General features: G+C 35.6%; 4 protein-coding genes across 4 annotated transcripts; 2 read left to right on the forward strand and 2 right to left on the reverse strand.

Moving 5' to 3' along the window:
* Positions 1–287: 287 nt before the first annotated feature.
* LOC108849707 (heavy metal-associated isoprenylated plant protein 39-like) lies at positions 288–1,549 on the reverse strand. The gene is made up of 3 exons (XM_057009722.1): positions 1,377–1,549; positions 1,174–1,252; positions 288–651 (listed from the first exon to the last, which is right to left on the reverse strand). Exons 1-3 carry the CDS (start codon positions 1,383–1,385, stop codon positions 428–430), a joined length of 312 nt encoding a protein of 103 aa, XP_056865702.1. The 5' UTR covers positions 1,386–1,549; the 3' UTR covers positions 288–427.
* Positions 1,550–4,760: 3,211 nt separating this feature from the next.
* On the forward strand, positions 4,761–7,610 carry LOC108834394 (uncharacterized). Its single transcript, XM_018607729.2, has 6 exons — positions 4,761–5,129; positions 5,592–6,178; positions 6,308–6,500; positions 6,653–6,717; positions 6,806–7,016; positions 7,151–7,610. Exons 1-6 carry the CDS (start codon positions 4,944–4,946, stop codon positions 7,514–7,516), a joined length of 1,608 nt encoding a protein of 535 aa, XP_018463231.1. The 5' UTR covers positions 4,761–4,943; the 3' UTR covers positions 7,517–7,610.
* Positions 7,611–10,491: 2,881 nt separating this feature from the next.
* Positions 10,492–11,909, reverse strand: LOC108834395 (uncharacterized). The gene is made up of 7 exons (XM_018607730.2): positions 11,681–11,909; positions 11,503–11,599; positions 11,297–11,421; positions 11,085–11,169; positions 10,867–10,996; positions 10,721–10,789; positions 10,492–10,515 (listed from the first exon to the last, which is right to left on the reverse strand). Exons 1-7 carry the CDS (start codon positions 11,907–11,909, stop codon positions 10,492–10,494), a joined length of 759 nt encoding a protein of 252 aa, XP_018463232.2.
* Positions 11,910–15,293: 3,384 nt separating this feature from the next.
* Positions 15,294–18,748, forward strand: LOC108855297 (tubulin beta-8 chain). Its single transcript, XM_018629080.2, has 3 exons — positions 15,294–15,772; positions 15,871–16,140; positions 17,797–18,748. The coding sequence occupies exons 1-3, from the start codon at positions 15,379–15,381 to the stop codon at positions 18,480–18,482; spliced, it is 1,350 nt and encodes a 449-aa protein (XP_018484582.1). The 5' UTR covers positions 15,294–15,378; the 3' UTR covers positions 18,483–18,748.
* The last annotated feature ends 237 nt before the right edge of the window (positions 18,749–18,985 follow it).

Consider the following 18,985-nt stretch of genomic DNA (forward strand, 5'->3'; position numbering starts at 1 on the left):
ACAGGTGCTTTTGTAGTTTTCTCATTAGTTTTACAAAGAAGTTCATATATTTTCTCACATTATCTTAAAACTTTTATTCTACACAAATATGAAATATACAATAACCTATGAAAATATAAAATTATCTATCTGCATGACAACGGATCCTGGACGGCTATATGGTGAGGGACGTGCAATGCCTCGACCTAATCCGACCGCCTACTCTATGGGATGCTAAGGCAAATTTTACAAAACTTTGGGCCGCCCAAACCGCAAAAGCTATTTGCACCCGACACTCTGCCAGCATATGTTGCTCATCAGCACGTCCTGGTTTGGCTCATATTGGCATTTTAACAATTAATTATACATATATCCAGTTATTCAATGATTGGACGGTTTATGAAACCAAGATGGCAAAATGCAGAGTTTATAATATCAACTAAGTTACTTATTTCTTAGGTTCTTCTGGCTTCTTCTCTTCCTTCTTCTCCTCTTTCTTTTCCTCTTTTTTCTCTTCCTTCTTCTCTTCTTTCTTCTCCTCTTTTGCCGGTCCGACAGATATCAAATCTACTTTACCGACTTTCTTCAGTTTCTTTACCACCGCAACCGCATCCATCATACCGATCACAGTCAACTTTTGCTCCTTCATATCCGCTGCTATCGAATCAACTCCTGCTTAACACAATAACCAAGTCATCTAACCACTTTGCAAAACTACATTGTATCATATTTGGTCAAACATTCACTGATATATGCATACAAGTTGAACACTTAATCAGTTGTCTTATCTCACTATCCCATAAGCAGATAGCATTCACACATACATGGCTGAGTTCCGATAATACGTTTTCTTCTAGGCCCATAAACTATGGGCCTCTAAAAGTTAATAGACCTCTTGCTATATGTTCAACTCGTTAACAATGTCAAAACGGAGTAGGTGAGATCATCCAAGCTCTCAAATTCTAACGCAATTACACAATCAAACCAGATTTTATAGAAAAAATTAGCTAAAAGTGGCAGTTTATTGACTGACAAAACCAGCAGAAAACTTGTATAAATTTTGCTTTATTTTTTTACAAGTTCTACAAAAAATTTAAAATAGATTAATTTTGCAATAACAAATAATTACGTAGAAATTAGAATCGAATTTCAGTTGATAGTAATTTAAAGGAAGGAAGTAGTTATAGTACTCACCGAAAATATCAGCTGCAGCTTCTATGGCTTTCTGCTTGGTCTTATCATCCGTCATGGTTAAAACCTTCAGCACCACCTTCTACAAAACATAAAGAGTAAAAAATTTAAAGGATCTCGGAGAAAGAGATAAATCATAAGGCATATTCAGTAAAGAGATAAATCATAAGGCATATTCAGTTCTAAAAATCAATGAGAAAAAAAACCTGAGCCATTTCGTCTCGGATCTTGATGAAGTAAAGAAGAGATGAGATCGAGAAAGTAAAGAGTTTGATGTCCTTTTTTCAAAGAGTATAAAATTCGTGGGGAATAAAAGAGAGAATCGAGTGTTGATTGATTATTGACAAAATTGTTTGTGGTGGCTTTTGGAAAAGGATGAGACATGTGACGTATGTTTCAATGTAATGGACAGCTCTACATTATTCTTATTACTACGCATGCTTTTCTAAAGTTGCTTTGTTTTGTCTTTATTATTTTCAGGGAAAATTGCACCTGGTATGAGAAAGAGTTTGAAGCAATGAGTAAAACAAAAGGATAAAATACGGTTTTGAATAAACTGATATTTCGTCCCTTGTTAGACATTCACCACTCCGCCGAAAACATTTACAAATCCTGTATTATTTACTAACGTAGCATCTAAAGATGTTGTGTTACTTTAACTCTTAACATACTCATATATAAGTAGCTTGTAAATTTAACATATAAATATCGTATGTTTATAGATTTTTTGTTAATTATGTGTGTGTTTTTATATTTGCTCGGCTTCATGTTGTTACAATTCAATATAACATATTTATAGACATCACACATACATATAGAGCTGGGAATTTGACTCATTATCCGCGGGCCCCGCCTCGTTTGACCCGTCGTGGGGCGGGTGCGGGTCGAGTGATTTGAAAAAAATTGTTCGCGGGTGCGGGTGCGGGTCGAGTGATTTTAACGCGGGGCGGGTGCGGGTCGACAGAATTCAAACTGCGGGTACCCGCCAACCCGCAAAATTAAAAAAAAAAAATTATTTTTTTAAAATATGATTTTTTTTTAACAAAAAATATGTTTTTTATAAAAATAATAATAAAAATTACGAATATTTTAAAAAATTAATTAAATTATATTATTTATATTGTTTTTTAAAAATAAATATTAATAAAAATTTATTTTTATTATTTTTTATTTTACCCGCGGTTCCCGCGGGTTACCCGCTAATTTATACGGGGCGGGGCGGATTTTATTTTTTTCAGTTGCGGGTCAAGCGGGTCGGATTTTTGAATAAAAAAATGATTCGACCCGCAGCGGGGCGGGGCGGGTCGGGGCGGGTCAACCCGCAAACCCAGCACTACATACATACGATGTGTGATGATCCACCCATAACACGTAGCATAGCGATGCCAGAGGTCAAAATCGTCTGTGAATCCCCACCCCCTTTTGTCCACATGCTGGTCGTAGCTCTTCTTTGCCTAATTATTTTCAAACTTTTACTCTTTTACTCTTTTACCTAACTCTTTCACCTAATCTCTCCTAGTTCTCAAGGGTGAGCCGTTTCTAAATGTGAGCTATTTGTTTTGCTTAACAACTTGGGCTAGCATTTTAATTACTACTAGACCTTGACCCGTGCGACCGCACGGATATTAATTTTCCGTTTTAGTTTTTATTTATTTATACTAAATAGTATATACCTAACCTCTCCTAGTTCTTAAGGGTGAGCCGTTTCTAAATGTGAGCTATTTGTTTTGCTTAACAACTTGGGCTAGCATTTTAATTACTATTACTAAGGGGGATGTATTCAATTTAGCATTTGATGTGATTTGATTTTTAATGGAGTTTTAGATGATTTTAATAAGTTGCAGAGATTTAGGTGATTTTTATTAAACTACTCTAGAATATCACCTAAAACAATGAGATTTGAGTTTTATTTTTTTTAACTAAGAAACTCCACCCAAACACCCTAAAATCACCTCAAAACTTTAAAATCCCACAACTTAAAATATTTTCAATAACAATGGATTTCAGAGTACTTTACGAAATGTCAAGTTCAATAACAGTGGATTTTAAATGAGTTTTTAAAATTCATGTTTGAATAACAGTGGATTTGTCATTTTAATACAAATCACCTGAAACTCTCAGTTGAATACACCCCCCTACGAGTTTCCTCAGGTTAAATCTTAGAAATAAAGAACAAGTCCTTTGCATTATGATATTTTGGTTTATATTCTTTTAGAGCTTATTGCTCTTGAGATCTTAACACTAAAAAACGAGAGCCGTGCTTACCCTTGTATAAAAAAGGCAATAGCCTCAGGCCCCCTACTTTTAAATCAAAATTTAGGGCCCCATTTATATATTCAACTCACTAGTTCATTGTGGTTATTAGTGTTTCCATACATATTTATGTATGAAATTTGACTGTTTATACACATTTTACTGCTATTTTTAAACTTTGATTATAAACATATTACCAATATCTATCATTCAGTTATTTGTAAACATACACAGAAAAATATGAAACCTCATTTTAAATAGTAAAACTCTTTTTAACCAAAAAAAAAACATTTGAAAAAGTTTGTCTTAGGCCCCCTTAAACCTTCGTAAGGCACTGTAAAAAACGTCTTTTAAGAGAGATGTCCCCTACATTATGCCCTAATGTAGTTTTAATTCAAGGTGTGCTTGTTTTTGACACCCTAAGCATTAGGTTGTTGGTTAAGTAACCATCTCCTTTTGGCTTATATACTCAACTCAACTTCCCACACTAAACGTAAACAGTAAATTGTGTATTTAGAATAGAGCATATAACCCAGAGTTCATAAGACTTCAAAATCCATATAAACATACGTATACATGATATTTCAAGTCTAAAGAAACAAGGCTAATTAATGATCCATAAGAAGATGTTAAAATTAGGTTAGAGTTGAAGAATCAACGACATGTAATGAAAATAACATGTGCTCTATACAAATCTCTCGATTGAAACAGCTTGCTTAGATTTAACCGAAAACTTTCGATCGGGGGCCCAAAAACGTTTTCTTGGGCAATGTTTGTCATCAACTCGTGTTATTGCAGTAGAAAGAAAATGTGGTTTTGTCGTGTTTTGTTTGCAACATTAAATTTTGAATCCTTGACCTGAGGAAGAGAGAATTATTCTATAAGCTTTTTATGACTCCCAAACCTATAAGGTTTGGTATGACTAGGGTTGTGATGAAGCGGACACTTTTAGAAGTGTCTATTGGTACTTTTTTATTGGTACTTTTATTGCATAGAAATATCAGTCACAAAAATACTAAAATCGAAAGAACAAACTTATTGATTTTCCGCTGTAATTATAATGTTCATTAGTCGAACGAATGTTGAGTACTTATGGCTTCACTACTCAATCTGAGAAGTTCTTTGTGGCCAAAAGGTCGAAAAAGGTCTAATGTACTATTAAATAAAATTAAATTGTTAATTACACAAAATATTTTTAAATTAGGGTATCTAATGAATAGCAAGTAATCCTAAATGTATGTCTAGTTAACTGTTTACTCAAATATTTTTTTGGTCCCAAACCTATAAGGTTCGTTATCGTGCTCCCAAACCTATGAGGTTTTGTTATGACTTCTTAAAATAAAACCCTCGATGTGTTGTTCTATTAAAACTTGACGGTCACATTACTTACCTCACAAGATTCTCTCTCTCTTTTTCTCTTCTTTTGTCCTCTTTCTCTTTCCTAAACTCGTTTAGAATCTTCTCCTCGATTCTCTCCATCTTCTTTCTTTTGGTTTCTCCGTCGTGGAAGAGAGTCGCCGATGAGGAACTCACCGTCCAAGAACGAGCCAGGAAGTGGGCATTCTCGCAATTTCACCAACTGGTCTCCCTTTATCAAGTCCTCCGGTTTTGGAATATCTCCCAACAGATCCTACGCCCTCCTCTCCTTACTCACACTACTCATCGTCGGCGCGTTCATCTCCACGCGCATCCTCCTAGACCCCACCGTAAGTTCCAAAACCACACTCCTAACTTTTCTTGCTGAATTTGGTAGGATTATGGAAAGCATATATCTTAGCATCATGTACTTATGTCCTATTAACTCTGAATTTATTGCATTATTTCCTTTTACAAAGATCCAGCTCCTCTCTGCATATAAACAAACCATATAACATAAATAGAAGTTATCGAAATTTACATAAAACTCAATATAACATCAGACTATGTAGTTATATGTTTTAATGGATCTTTAACTTTGTTAATACTTTGAATTTTGTTCTGTCACGTGAGGATTTTCAATTGTCTTAGAAAGAGCCTTGGTGGTGGTGATGTCGGCTCTCTGACAAATCACGCAGAGACTGACAAGTGTCTACTTTGGGACCCTACCTATGACTTTTCGAGTTAACTAGCTGTAACCCACTTACGACAAACACATGTTCTCATCACCGTATTTTTTTTCAAACTTATAGGTTCTGCTAGAGAAAGAAGCCGTCACGACAAAGACTAGAACACATACGATATTCCCAAAATACCCTCCTCCAACTTCAGTAACCACACAAAAACCTAAACCCGAGTTCACACTACACTGCTCCGCCAACGACACCACCAACGGGACGTGTCCAAGAAACAACTACCCAACCACGGCGAGCTTCGGAGAAGATGCACCGACCGCCACGTGTCCGGATTACTTCCGCTGGATCCACGAGGATCTCCGTCCCTGGGCGAAGACAGGGATCACGAGGGAGGCACTGGAGCGGGCCAGGAAGACGGCGAATTTCAGGCTAGCGATCGTCGGCGGGAGAGTCTACGTGGAGAAGTTTCAGGACGCGTTTCAGACGAGAGACGTGTTCACCATCTGGGGGTTCTTGCAGCTTCTGAGGAAGTACCCTGGGAAGATTCCTGATCTCGAGCTCATGTTTGACTGCGTTGACTGGCCGGTCGTTAGAGCTTTGGATTTCGCCGGAGTCGACGCTCCGTCGCCTCCGCCGCTGTTTCGGTACTGCGGAAATGAGGAGACGCTCGATATCGTGTTTCCTGATTGGTCCTTTTGGGGATGGTAATGAGAACTTTCTTTTATTGTTTTAATGAGGCCCTTGAATTTATTAAGTTCTCTCGATTACACCACAATAGTCTCGAATAGATCAGAAAAGCCCCCAGTAAAATTTTGGCATGGTTGACTTTGTAGGTCGGAAGTGAATATAAAGCCATGGGAGAGTCTGTTGAAAGAATTAAGAGAAGGGAACCAGAGGACCAGTTGGATAAACAGAGAGCCTTATGCTTATTGGAAAGGGAATCCATCGGTGGCAGAGACAAGACAAGATCTTATGAAGTGTAATGTCTCCGAGGAACACGAGTGGAACGCCCGTGTATATGCTCAGGTAAATGTAATAATTATGATGGACTTTGAAAAATATAACATTTTTTAGAAAATACCAAAAAAATCTGATTCTGCTTGTTACAACTGCAATCGTCATACAAGACAAAATGTTCGTTTGTAACTTTTATGTGTGTTTCTGGTTTGATCTTTTAGGACTGGATCCGAGAATCAAAAGAAGGCTACAAGCAATCAGACTTGGCGAGTCAATGCCATCACAGGTAGCGTAAAATTTTCTAGGACGCTGAACATGAAAGTTGACATATGGAATTAGTAATGGTATGGGTCTATTGCAATGTTTATCTGTAGATATAAGATATACATAGAAGGGTCTGCATGGTCCGTTAGCGAGAAGTACATTTTGGCATGTGACTCGGTGACTCTGCTTGTGAAACCCCATTACTATGATTTCTTCACTCGAGGCCTGCTTCCGGCTCACCATTATTGGCCCGTTAAGGAGCACGACAAGTGCCGCTCCATCAAGTTTGCTGTTCAGTGGGGCAACTCTCACATTCAAAAGGTACATTATTAATATATGATCAGATCCATACATTAGGATTTTTTATTTTTTGGACAACGCGATCCATACGTTAGGATTTTAATTGTTTTTTTTTTTTGTATTTTCATTATCCTCGGGCGATTTTTTTTAACTAGGCGCAGGATATTGGAAAGACCGCAAGCGAGTTCATTCAACAAGAACTCAAGATGGACTACGTGTATGATTACATGTACCACCTTTTAACCGAATACTCGAAACTGCTTCAGTTTAAACCGGAGATTCCCCAGAATGCCATGGAGATATGTTCGGAAACAATGGCGTGTCCAAGGAGCGGGAACGAGCGTAAGTTTATGACGGAGTCACTCGTGAAGCACCCTGCGGAGACCGGTCCGTGTACCATGCCACCTCCGTACGATCCGGCGTCGTTTTACGCGGTTGAGAAGAGGAAACGAAGTGCAGCTACGAGAATACTACAGTGGGAGATGAAGTACTGGAACAAGCAGAATCAAACCGGCTCTTGAATTTTTTTTAGCTTCGGATCGGTTTTTGGTTGTATAGAGCAATAACAAATATGTAATCCGGTTTATTGTTGTTATAGATTACTACGTTACGTGATTCGAGTTTAGGCTATTTCATACGGTATCAGAACCAAATTAAACATTTCATACAATTATCTAAATTTATGAAGATGTTACTATTTATTAGCTGGAAACGTTTTATATGTTAACTCAGATATGAACCAAGTCGGATTCGTGTGTTTATCAAATGTAACGTACAAACTAAGTCGGATCCATTAGCTAGGTTAGGTTTCCTGATTAATATTCTTCGTTTCTTTCCTTCTAATAATAGTCTATACGCTAAATGTCAAAAGTTATTTGAAGTTATGCTAGAGTGCGCAACTCGCCGGCCTAGGAAGTTCTTTTGAAATTAGTCTAAATTGGGTAAACTAGGACTATCACCTGATTAATATTCTTCATCTCTTTCCTTCTAATAATAGTCTATAAGCGCAGTGTTATCAGATTGAGTTGGTTATGAAATTGATGGTGTAACATGATGGCTACTATTCACTCACAAGTTGCTTTACTTTGAGAACGATACATTGCTTCTGATTGAGGTCATAATCATTTAAAAAGCTGTCTTTGCTGTCTCTCTAATTTTCACGTCATGTATGTAGGACCCGAGTACACCTTTTCGTCTTTGTCTAATTGATTATAGAGTGATTTGCACGTCACTGTTCAGATTAGGGACACTGCAACGCACTACAATACTGTATTGATTACAGTGCCGTCTTAAAAAAAATTTTTGCCTTAGGCGAAACAGAAAATAAAGACCTTTTTATAAAAAAAAAATCAACTTCTATTTATTATATTTCTCTAAATTAAAGCAAAAAAAATGTGGTACTCAGAAAAAAAAATTGAGAAATGAATTTTTATGTGTAAATTAGGTTTTGTTAATGAAAATTTGAGAATTGTGAAAGATATTTTTTTTTGTTTTTATTGTATTTAAATTAGGTCTATCTAATCATAAATCTTTTATTATAATTTTACCTACTAATTGATAATCTAACAAACAAAATAGACCTATTTAATTTGTAAAATAACACTAAAAAAAAATTTAGACCCATGGACCCATGGCAATTGCCCATGTTGCCATGGGGTAGAGCCGGCCCTGATTGATTATAATATATGAGGAAAGATTAAGCAATCGAATGTATTCACACAAAACTAAAGATAACTTTTAATTATTAAAAATGGTAAATTTCATACTGAACAACAAAACTATCAGTTTCCTTCGGCTATGTCGGAATTATCGTGCACATGTGCATCTTTGGATAGTAATCATTGTTTTGCCATTTACTGTCAACAACTAAACTATCAGTTCACTTCTCATTCGAATATTACTCATTTAATCTCTAACTAGATTTTGACCCACCCGCCCGGGCGGGTATTATTTTCACTTTAAGACTATGAATTTATTCTTTGTACTTACTGAATGTATTATTTTAGTAAAAATAATTTATAATAACTTCAGGCATATAGAATGTCTTTTGTAAATATTTATTTTGTTTCTTTTGCTTTGTTTTATGTCTTCTCCAATCAATATATTTTTTTGGTTTGCTATAAACAAAATGATTTCAGAACTCAGTTGGACGGTAATATAATGATTTTAATCTATAAATTATATTAAAATTAGTCAGGTAAAGAATTGGTAAAAACAATTTTTTTTTTAATTTTTTAACATAGCAATTTGACATGTTTCCATATTTTCAATATTAACATTTTAATTATTATTTATATAAAAATTAAAATCATCTGTATTTTAAATTTTGAGTTTAGTTTCTTTTTTGTCAAATGAGTTTAGTAAATGTGAGTTGGGCCTGATAATTATCTAAGATTGTTAAAACCCATTCCTAGAATAAACTAAAAAGCTATTTTTTTGTTTGGAGACTGACGGTAGAGAACTCCCTCGAGAATCCAAAGATAACTCGTCATCTTCGAGATAGAGCTGATTCCAAATCAATCTGAGAAAAGGAATGCAGATCGTTATTGAAAAACAGCAGCATATCAAGGTTTGAACAAAAAAAAAAAATCAAGGTTTGAACCGCGGATCATCTTTTTTTTCAATCGATCTAGGTATTTTGTGCTCTTTATAAAATTCTGATAGTTCTTGTCTAAATCATGCAACAGGAGCACCGTCAAGCAAAGAAACTAACAATAAAAGCTCTGTTGATAAAAACCCCACTCCATAGAAACCAGACTCGGAGGAAAAGATGATGAAGTTTCTTCACGATTTCCAATTTCTGTGATTGGTAATTCAGCTTTGGTAGTCATAACAATGAAAGGATTTCTCTCGGTTAGAAGATGTAGTCAAGGTTGGCCATGTCCCCACAGTTTGTGTAAGTAATTGTTTAAGTTTTGATAACACTGACAATAAACAACAATATATGCTTGATGTCAGTGGTCACTGTGGTCATATTTGTGTGTTTATCTGATAGCTCTGTCTTAAATTAAACTAAAAAATCAAGCTTAATAATCTTGCAGCGATCTAAGGAACATATATTATCCTTGCTTTCCATGTTTATTTTTAACTTGTGATCTGTGTAAAGTTTCAAAACAATGCTTGTGTTTTTTGGTTGGGCAGGTTTAAAACGTTTTGGATAACGAAGACCACAATACAGATCACAAATTTATACAACGCAGATGATGACAAAGTGGAACCAAAAACGGTTAGTAAATTCGATGAATGGCTATTATATGACAATAATTGTAGGTTAACTGGTTGTCATGATTATTAGCAATAGACATTTTTATTGAAGATCCAATATGACTTAAACGAAAAGTATTGAAAAACAAAGCGAAATTCATTAAAAAAACATGAAATTTGCAGAGCCAACATGAAACCAAACCAAACCAAAACAATAAACAAAACTAATGTACCAACAATTGTCATAGCTATGGTGTCAAGAACCATTATATTGCACGACTCACTGTCATCTCTAACAGACAAATGTATCTTGAACCTGTCCAATTAACACAACCCAAGTTAACCCAAGTTCAAATATGATCGTTTTATAATAGAAATTCAGATAAAAAATGCTTACTTGGATGCGATGTCTAAACAGGTTCCACGACAAATGTCACAATAAAACTGTGGTTTAACAGATTTATTTATCCTACCAGAAGAATTCCTACCAATCTTAGTCAAACGACGGTTGTGTCTATTACATCCAAAATAGAACCACCCCAATCCGTGTCAATGGATTCAATAGAACAGATGATCTTGCAAGACTCAGCCTATATAAGGTATAAAATAAAAAGTTAAAACTATTATAGGAAGAGGTGTTTTCATGAGTATTAGTTTGTATCATTACCTCAACACTCCGCAAAATTTCAGATATACATCTTATCTGAACATCATTCCAATCATCTTTCACCTTTGTCATTATCTTTTTCTCATCACTCTGATCACAGAGAGCTAGAGGAAGAGGATTATTCATCATCCTGCGCAAGGAAAATAGTAAATATTAGTACTTAAATTATGATAGATTAAAATGCAGAATAACATAACAATGCCATTAATCACACTTACTTCTCCTTGAAATCAATAGCTTCCTCCATTGTTGGATTGAGAACCACAATGGTAGCATCAAATGCGTTGGTGATTTTTACTTCTCCTGTGTTTTAGATACAAAATATATGTGACATTTTTAAGTTAAAGTAAATCGCATGTATAACTCTGTAAATAAGGAAAAAAAATAGTCCAGACATGTGTATGATATAAACAGAATATTGAGTGTATACCTCTGTAGTTGCCGATTTTTGCAAACCTTATCAAGCATATTTCAATCTCACCAGCATCTGATTCAATATGTTTTTCAAACTGCTCAGCATATTTTCCCCATAAGCAGCATGCAATTTCATTTCCACTGATAGAACATTCAGAGATAAAGAAAAAAACTTAGGAAACATACTAATAAAATAAATATTAACAAAATTATTTTAATTACCTTATATCACGCATGAAAAAGTTAACTCTCTTGGGGTCAATCCTTTTAGCTTGAACATTGGCAACTGCTCCAAGATCAGTAACTTGTCCCATGATATCTGTTTAAATTACAAATCAGAAAAACTAAAATGGTTAACCACTTTATAGATGATAAAATAAGAATTGTTTTGTATACATACCAATAAGAAAATTGGGTTTACACTTTCCATTACAAATCTCCTCGTAGCTAGCAAGATCAAGGAAGTGACTATCATTCTGAAATTCAGAAGGGGTTATCACTGTATCTCCAAGGATTGTCATCTTGTACTGCTGCTTTGTAGGTCGATATTGACCTCCAGCCTGTCCTATTTTAAAGGTGTCAGTGACCTTCCACTCACCAAGAGGTAGATAACGTTGAACTCGATTCATCTGTGATTTTTGCATGATGCTTGGATTTTATCACCCTGAAAAAATAGAATATGATCGATTATTAGTCTACAATCGAGATAGCTACATATACAGAGTAATATGACACTATCTTACGTTTTGGTCTACCAGGACGCACTCAAGCGTATCTCCTCCGTAGCTGAAGCTTTGTTTCCAAGCATGAAGCAGTTTGACAGTGAGTCGCCATTCATCTTTGTAATGTTTGAGATCCTTAATAAGACTCATTTTTTTAACGTTTGACATGTTTGCTTTGAGAGAGCTTGATGGGAAATCTCTTATTGTTTCTCGGTATATATAGATGAGTAAAGAAATCTAGGTTAAGATGTAGCAGTTGCTATGGAAGATATCAAATCTATATAATATCTTTTCTGTTTTTAAGAGAACTAGATCTTGACCCGTGCGACTGCACGGGTATTAATTTTCATTTTAGTTTTTATTTATTTATACTAAATAGTATATTTATAATATTTAATCGTTTTATATTGATTAAGTTAGGGATAAGTATTTGGGTATCCACTCGAATTCAGTTAAAATTTATTCGGGTTTGAGATTTTCGAGTTTAAAAATTCTACCTCTATTCGGGTATTTATAAACTTTGGTTCTGGTTTGATTTAGATCTTTGCGGATTTGATAACCCGTTTAAATTATTTTTAAACTTTTGAAATTTATATATCTTTAAATATACTTAAATCTAAAAAACTAACATGTAAATTTGAGTAATGTAAGCTAAAGTACCTAAATTAAAAATTAAAATAAATTTAACTTGAATATTGGATGAAGAATAAATAAATATATATATTATATATATTTATATATATATTTTAAGTATTTTTGGTGTTTTGATTATTGTTTATCTACTTTAGATGTTTACTTTTGACTATTTTTTATATTTTAAATCAACTTAAAATAGTTGGATATTAACTCGAAAATAGCTAACATATTGAAGTATATAAATATGATTTAAATACATTCGGATATCCATAATATTTCGTTCGAATAAGATTTAGTTATGGTTCTCTAGATACCAAAATGGTAAATCCGTTTGGATATTATCTAGTTTCGGTTTAAATTTCGTAATACTTTTTCGTTCAGATTTGTTCAATGAAGAGTTGATATTATAATTTCCATGAATTGTTTGTCCAATAAAAATGTATTTTTTTGAATTTGACATTGTTTTAATTGAGAAGTTAATGAAATATATTTAATTCAAATTTAATTTTAGAAAACACATTAATGTAAGTGGAAAAGACAAATCATTAAAATAGGAAATATAATTTAATTGTGTATTTAATTCAAATTTAATTTTGGAAAACACATTAATTAAAGTGGAAAAGACAACATTAAAATAGGAAACATTATTTAATGTCAGTGGCATGGAAGTGTAAATAACACTGAAAACTAAGGGGTATTTTATATGTGTACTTCTCTTTTAATAATATAGACTACGTTTACCGTTTTTGAGCATGACCCATTACCGTCTAAGTATTAGCCTCAGACCCTGTCGATTTTGAGTTTCGGGATTAGCATAATTGCGAATCAGAATAAAATGCACAATAGTAATCCCAATCACGTGCTTTAACGTTGGTATCATGTGTCTATCACGGTTCGCTTCATGTGCAAGAATATAAAAAAAGTGAGAGAAAATAAAGAAATTATTCAGATCTCGCAGCCTTTTAGTCTTCGCACCTGAGCCAGTCTGGATCCATCTGTACAACACCCGCCATGTATTTTATTCTTGTGCTATGGTCAGTGAAGATAATGCAGAAAATGAAGAAATACACGCTGTATTAGAACTTATCCTCCATGAGTCTTAAGTTAGAAAAAGGAACGAATGCTAATAACAGATGTGAATTTTATCATAGATCAAACTTCATTTTTCAACAGTATTTGTAAAATCAAACTTGATTTTACCTCAATAAATTATGTTTGTGGATTTACCTACAAAAATAGTGTTTCTTCTATTTTCGAGGTGTTATTTTTGCAGAAGAATTAACTTATTGTCCACATAATGACAGAAAAATATACAGAATTTCATGCTCTGTAAACAAAATATCCACAATTATTTGCTCAGTGGGTTAGCAATATTTATTTGTATATGCCAACTTGAAGATAGTGTTTAAATATTTATGTCATGGGCCAACGAACCTAACAGCCGTTACTTACCTCCGTTACTCGTGGCGCCAATAAAGAAGACGAATACCAACGTTACCGGTTTGAATTCATCGTGGACCGTGCGACTTTGGTTTTTGCATGTTTTTGTGTCTGGTTAGAATAAAATTTTATGCATATCAAGTTTATTCAAATCGTTTGGTTTCATAAGGAGATATTTCTCTCTCTTCTGAATAACTCTCTGTCTTCTCTCTAATTTACGACCGACGAGATTCAACCTCTCCGGCCGGCGGTTTTGGCTCTTTCAGCCACCGTCGGTCCGGCTAAGTATATTAGGATTTGCTCTGTTTTTTTTATTTCTCGTTTCTGTATAAGTGAAGTTCGGCCCGACATGGTTTATTCTCCAAATTGCATGTCCGGTTATCAACTCCAGTATCGCACCAATCGATTGGTGGATGACTGGCCTCTGACTCTGGGGCCGTGCCGGTTCTTATTCGGTGGTCGCCGGCTAACTTGGTTTCCTTCGAAAGATTTCGAGCAGTGTGTTAGTTTCGTTCTCGTGTTTGGTGGTCTGAGGTTGGATGAGAGCTCGGTTTCTAACCGATTGCCTTTCTCCAAAGCCTAGACGGAGGTGTTGAAGCTGCTGAAGACTTTACCCCCAATACAGTCGTTGGTGGTGTTTTTGGTGGTCGTGGTCAAGTCCCGGTGAATCCGGTGGTCAGGTTTCGTGATGATTTGTTGAAGACACGCTCGTCTTTCCGGTGATTCCGTGTTTCCGGTGCGCCGGAGGAGTAACAAGGTTCGATTCCGGCGATTTCCAGTCGGTGGTGGTGATGTTGGTCTCTGTCCATGCGTCTTTTTTCGTTCTAGAATGTAACACGTGGAAAGAAAAGCGGTGGTTTTTTTTCCCTCGTTTGGGCTTGTAATTTTGGCCTGGTGGGCCTTTGTGTTTGCTTTGTGTATTTTGGTTTGGGCCTTATGGCCTTGTTAATAATATAACATATGATGGCAAAAAAAAAAAAAAAAAATTTATGCATATCAAGAAAAGGTAAAATAGTCACCAAAATCGAAGTAAATAAACACTAATGAATGTTAAGAGATTCGAATTAAAAAAAAATTAAAGTAAGTTAGTGTGCAAGTTCAATCATCGGTTTGTTTCGGCCTGGTATGGTTTATATAAACCGATTCAGTTAGAACCGGCGAGTTTCCTATTCTCCGTTATCTCCGCACTATAAAAACCAACCGCTTCGTCTTCTTCATTTCCTCCTCAAGTAGTAACCGTTCAGAATCTCTGCTCTCTCTCTCTAGATTTCAAGTTTGCGTTCTAAGCTACTTATCGAAGATGCGAGAGATTCTTCACATCCAAGGTGGACAGTGCGGGAACCAGATCGGCGCTAAGTTCTGGGAAGTAGTGTGCGCCGAGCACGGCATCGACTCGACGGGACGGTACCAAGGTGAAAGCGATTTGCAGCTCGAACGAGTCAATGTCTACTACAACGAAGCGAGCTGCGGGAGGTTCGTCCCACGCGCCGTCCTGATGGATCTCGAGCCGGGGACTATGGACAGTGTCAGATCGGGTCCGTACGGTCAGATCTTCCGTCCTGATAACTTCGTCTTCGGCCAATCCGGCGCCGGTAACAACTGGGCCAAAGGACACTACACGGAAGGTGCTGAGCTCATTGATTCCGTTCTCGACGTTGTCCGCAAAGAGGCCGAGAACTGTGACTGCTTGCAAGGTTAGTGAAGTTTTTTATCAAATCGTCTAAAGCCTCCAAAATCTCAAGGCCGGCCCTGACTTCGTGTTTGTGTTGATGTGAATGATGTTTTTTTTCAGGATTCCAAGTGTGTCACTCATTGGGAGGAGGAACTGGATCTGGGATGGGGACTTTGCTGATCTCGAAGATCAGGGAGGAGTATCCTGACAGGATGATGTTGACGTTCTCTGTGTTCCCGTCGCCTAAAGTGTCTGACACTGTTGTTGAGCCTTACAATGCAACTCTCTCTGTCCATCAGCTTGTGGAGAATGCGGATGAGTGTATGGTTCTTGACAACGAAGCTCTCTATGATATTTGCTTCAGAACTCTCAAGCTCACCACTCCTAGTTGTAAGCCTCTCTACTTTATATAATTCAATTGCTTGATTATAATTGAAATTGAATGGTTTGCATCAATTTTCAAGAAATTCCTAGGCTTTTTGTAGAGGATTAGGGAGTACTAGCCACTAATCAGATTATACTTTAACAAATTACTAGATTCTGACCCGCCCTTAAAGGGCGGGTATTTTTTTTGTTGTTTTTTCAATATAAAGATTGATAATTCTTCGTTTTAATTATATAAACTGTGACATGATCAAGTCTCAATTATGCGGGTTTGTTACAGTGTGTACAGTATGACGAAATTTAAAATGCGTCACAACCATTTTATATTTGTAAATAAATTAAATAATGGATTTATCCAGTGTTTTGATATCCGACCCGGATCCGCGGTTGAACCGGAAAACCCGGTGACCGAAAAAAATTCGGGTTGGGTTTTGTAAAAAACACAAAATTTAAAAACCCGCAAAAACCCGCTCAAACCAACTAAAACCCAAAATCCGGTACCGGTTGAACCACCGGTTGAACCAGTAGATAACTTTTTTAGTTGTATATCAAATGAAAATAAAAATAAAAAAAATTAAGTTAAGTATTCTAAATGTTTTTTAAACATAAAATATATACATATCCAAATTATTATTTTATGTTTTAAAGATATTTAGAAAGTAGTAACTTTAGTTTTATATATTTTTATTTTTTATTTATTAGCTAATATATTATTATATAATAAAACTAATTTATTTATTAATCTGCGGTTCACCCGCGGTTTACTTGCGGTCGACCCAATGACCCAATAACCCGGTAAATCGTCCGGTTCAGTGTCTGGGTCGGTTTTCAAAACATTGGTTTTATCCGAAATACTTACTTGGGCTATTATATAATTTTAAAGATTTATAATTTATATAAAATATTGCTAAACATATAAACTGGCCAATAATATTTTTGATTAAGTCTCATCCTCATGTAGAATTTCAATCTCTAATATCAACTTATTAAAATTATTGCAGACTTTAATTTGTGGTATTGATATTAAAAAGTTTATGAAATTTGAATTTGATTATATAAAAACATAATCCATTTAATTAGTTAGCAAGTCCATCTAAATGTTGAAATAGGCCCAAAAAATCGAAAGACCATAATGCCATTAATGAATTTTTTAGTTTGTTCATATCATTAAGGACATTTTTGGAAAATTTAAAATATTCATTAAGGGTATAATTCAGGAATGATCCTGTTTTAATGGTATTGATTTATTTATTATTATATATTTTATATTTATATAAGATATTTTTGCTTTTGAACTTAATTATAGATATATTGTGATGAGTTATCTAAATTAGATAAAAGCAAAAGAAAATAGATAATTTGTGAATTTATACTAACATTTTTACCTAATTTAACAATTTAAACTAATTTAAATCCATTTAAATTGATTTAGAACAGTTTAAACTGATTTAAAATGGCTTAAACCTATTTGATCATGTAAATCGGATTTTAGAAAATTGTTTTCGCTATGACACATTTGCAGGCTAGACAGGTTTTTAGAACTATGGTTTGCATGATTGAATTAAGTAGAAATTGCGTTAGAAACATCTCGGGCACTTACATGCTGTCTTGTTTTGCTGTCTTCACTGTTCTAATGGGCTTGTTTGTTTGTGTTTTGTTCAGTTGGAGACTTGAACCATCTCATCTCTGCCACCATGAGTGGTGTCACTTGCTGCCTACGTTTCCCTGGTCAGCTAAACTCTGACCTGCGCAAGCTTGCGGTGAACTTAATCCCATTCCCTCGTCTCCACTTCTTCATGGTGGGATTCGCACCTCTCACATCACGTGGATCGCAGCAGTACAGAGCCTTGACCGTCCCTGAGCTGACCCAACAGATGTGGGACGCTAAGAACATGATGTGCGCAGCTGACCCGCGTCACGGCAGGTACCTGACTGCATCAGCCATGTTCAGAGGCAAAATGAGCACCAAAGAAGTCGACGAGCAGATGATCAACGTTCAGAACAAGAACTCATCCTACTTCGTCGAGTGGATCCCCAACAATGTGAAATCAACCGTGTGTGACATTCCACCGACGGGTCTGAAAATGGCTTCCACTTTCATTGGAAACTCGACTTCGATCCAGGAGATGTTCAGGCGTGTGAGCGAGCAGTTCACTGCCATGTTCAGAAGGAAGGCTTTCTTGCATTGGTACACAGGTGAAGGAATGGACGAGATGGAGTTCACGGAGGCAGAGAGCAACATGAACGATTTGGTGTCGGAGTATCAACAGTACCAAGATGCCACGGCTGATGATGAAGAAGGGTATGAGTATGAAGAAGATGAAGAGGAAGTCCAGGAGGAGCAATGACGGTAAAAAGAAGAAAAGACCTCCTCGTATAGCTCTTGTCGTGTGTGTGAGTTTTTATTTTAACTAGTGTCTTTTTATCTCTCATGTTGATTGGCTTGGCTTTTCTTTTTATTCGGTTTTGGTTTTCTTGTATTGACATTTGGATATGTGTGTTTAGAGCTTAGGAAAATATGTGTTTATATAAGTCTTTTCGAGTGATTGGATTTGATGTATTGTTTTTTAGTTTTCCCCCTAAACGTTTTGTGGTAATATGATTTTTCTCGTGATTCCCTCTGTGTTCAAGACCGTGTTTTTATCCAATTATTATCGCATTTTCAACTTAAAATGGGATGCAGCTCCGGTTAAGGAGGAGCCTTGTTAGTTGGTATGGTCTCTGCTATGTTATGTAAGGTCTCTTGGGTTATGAGATCATGTTCTTTCTTCAAGATTATATTAGTGAATGGTTGGTGTAGATGTTGAAACGTTACAAAGCTAAAAACTAGCTTCAATTTCGACCATTTAGA

Source organism: Raphanus sativus, chromosome 4 (genome assembly GCF_000801105.2).
Source record: "Raphanus sativus cultivar WK10039 chromosome 4, ASM80110v3, whole genome shotgun sequence".
In the NCBI taxonomy this organism is placed as follows: Eukaryota; Viridiplantae; Streptophyta; class Magnoliopsida; order Brassicales; family Brassicaceae; genus Raphanus; species Raphanus sativus.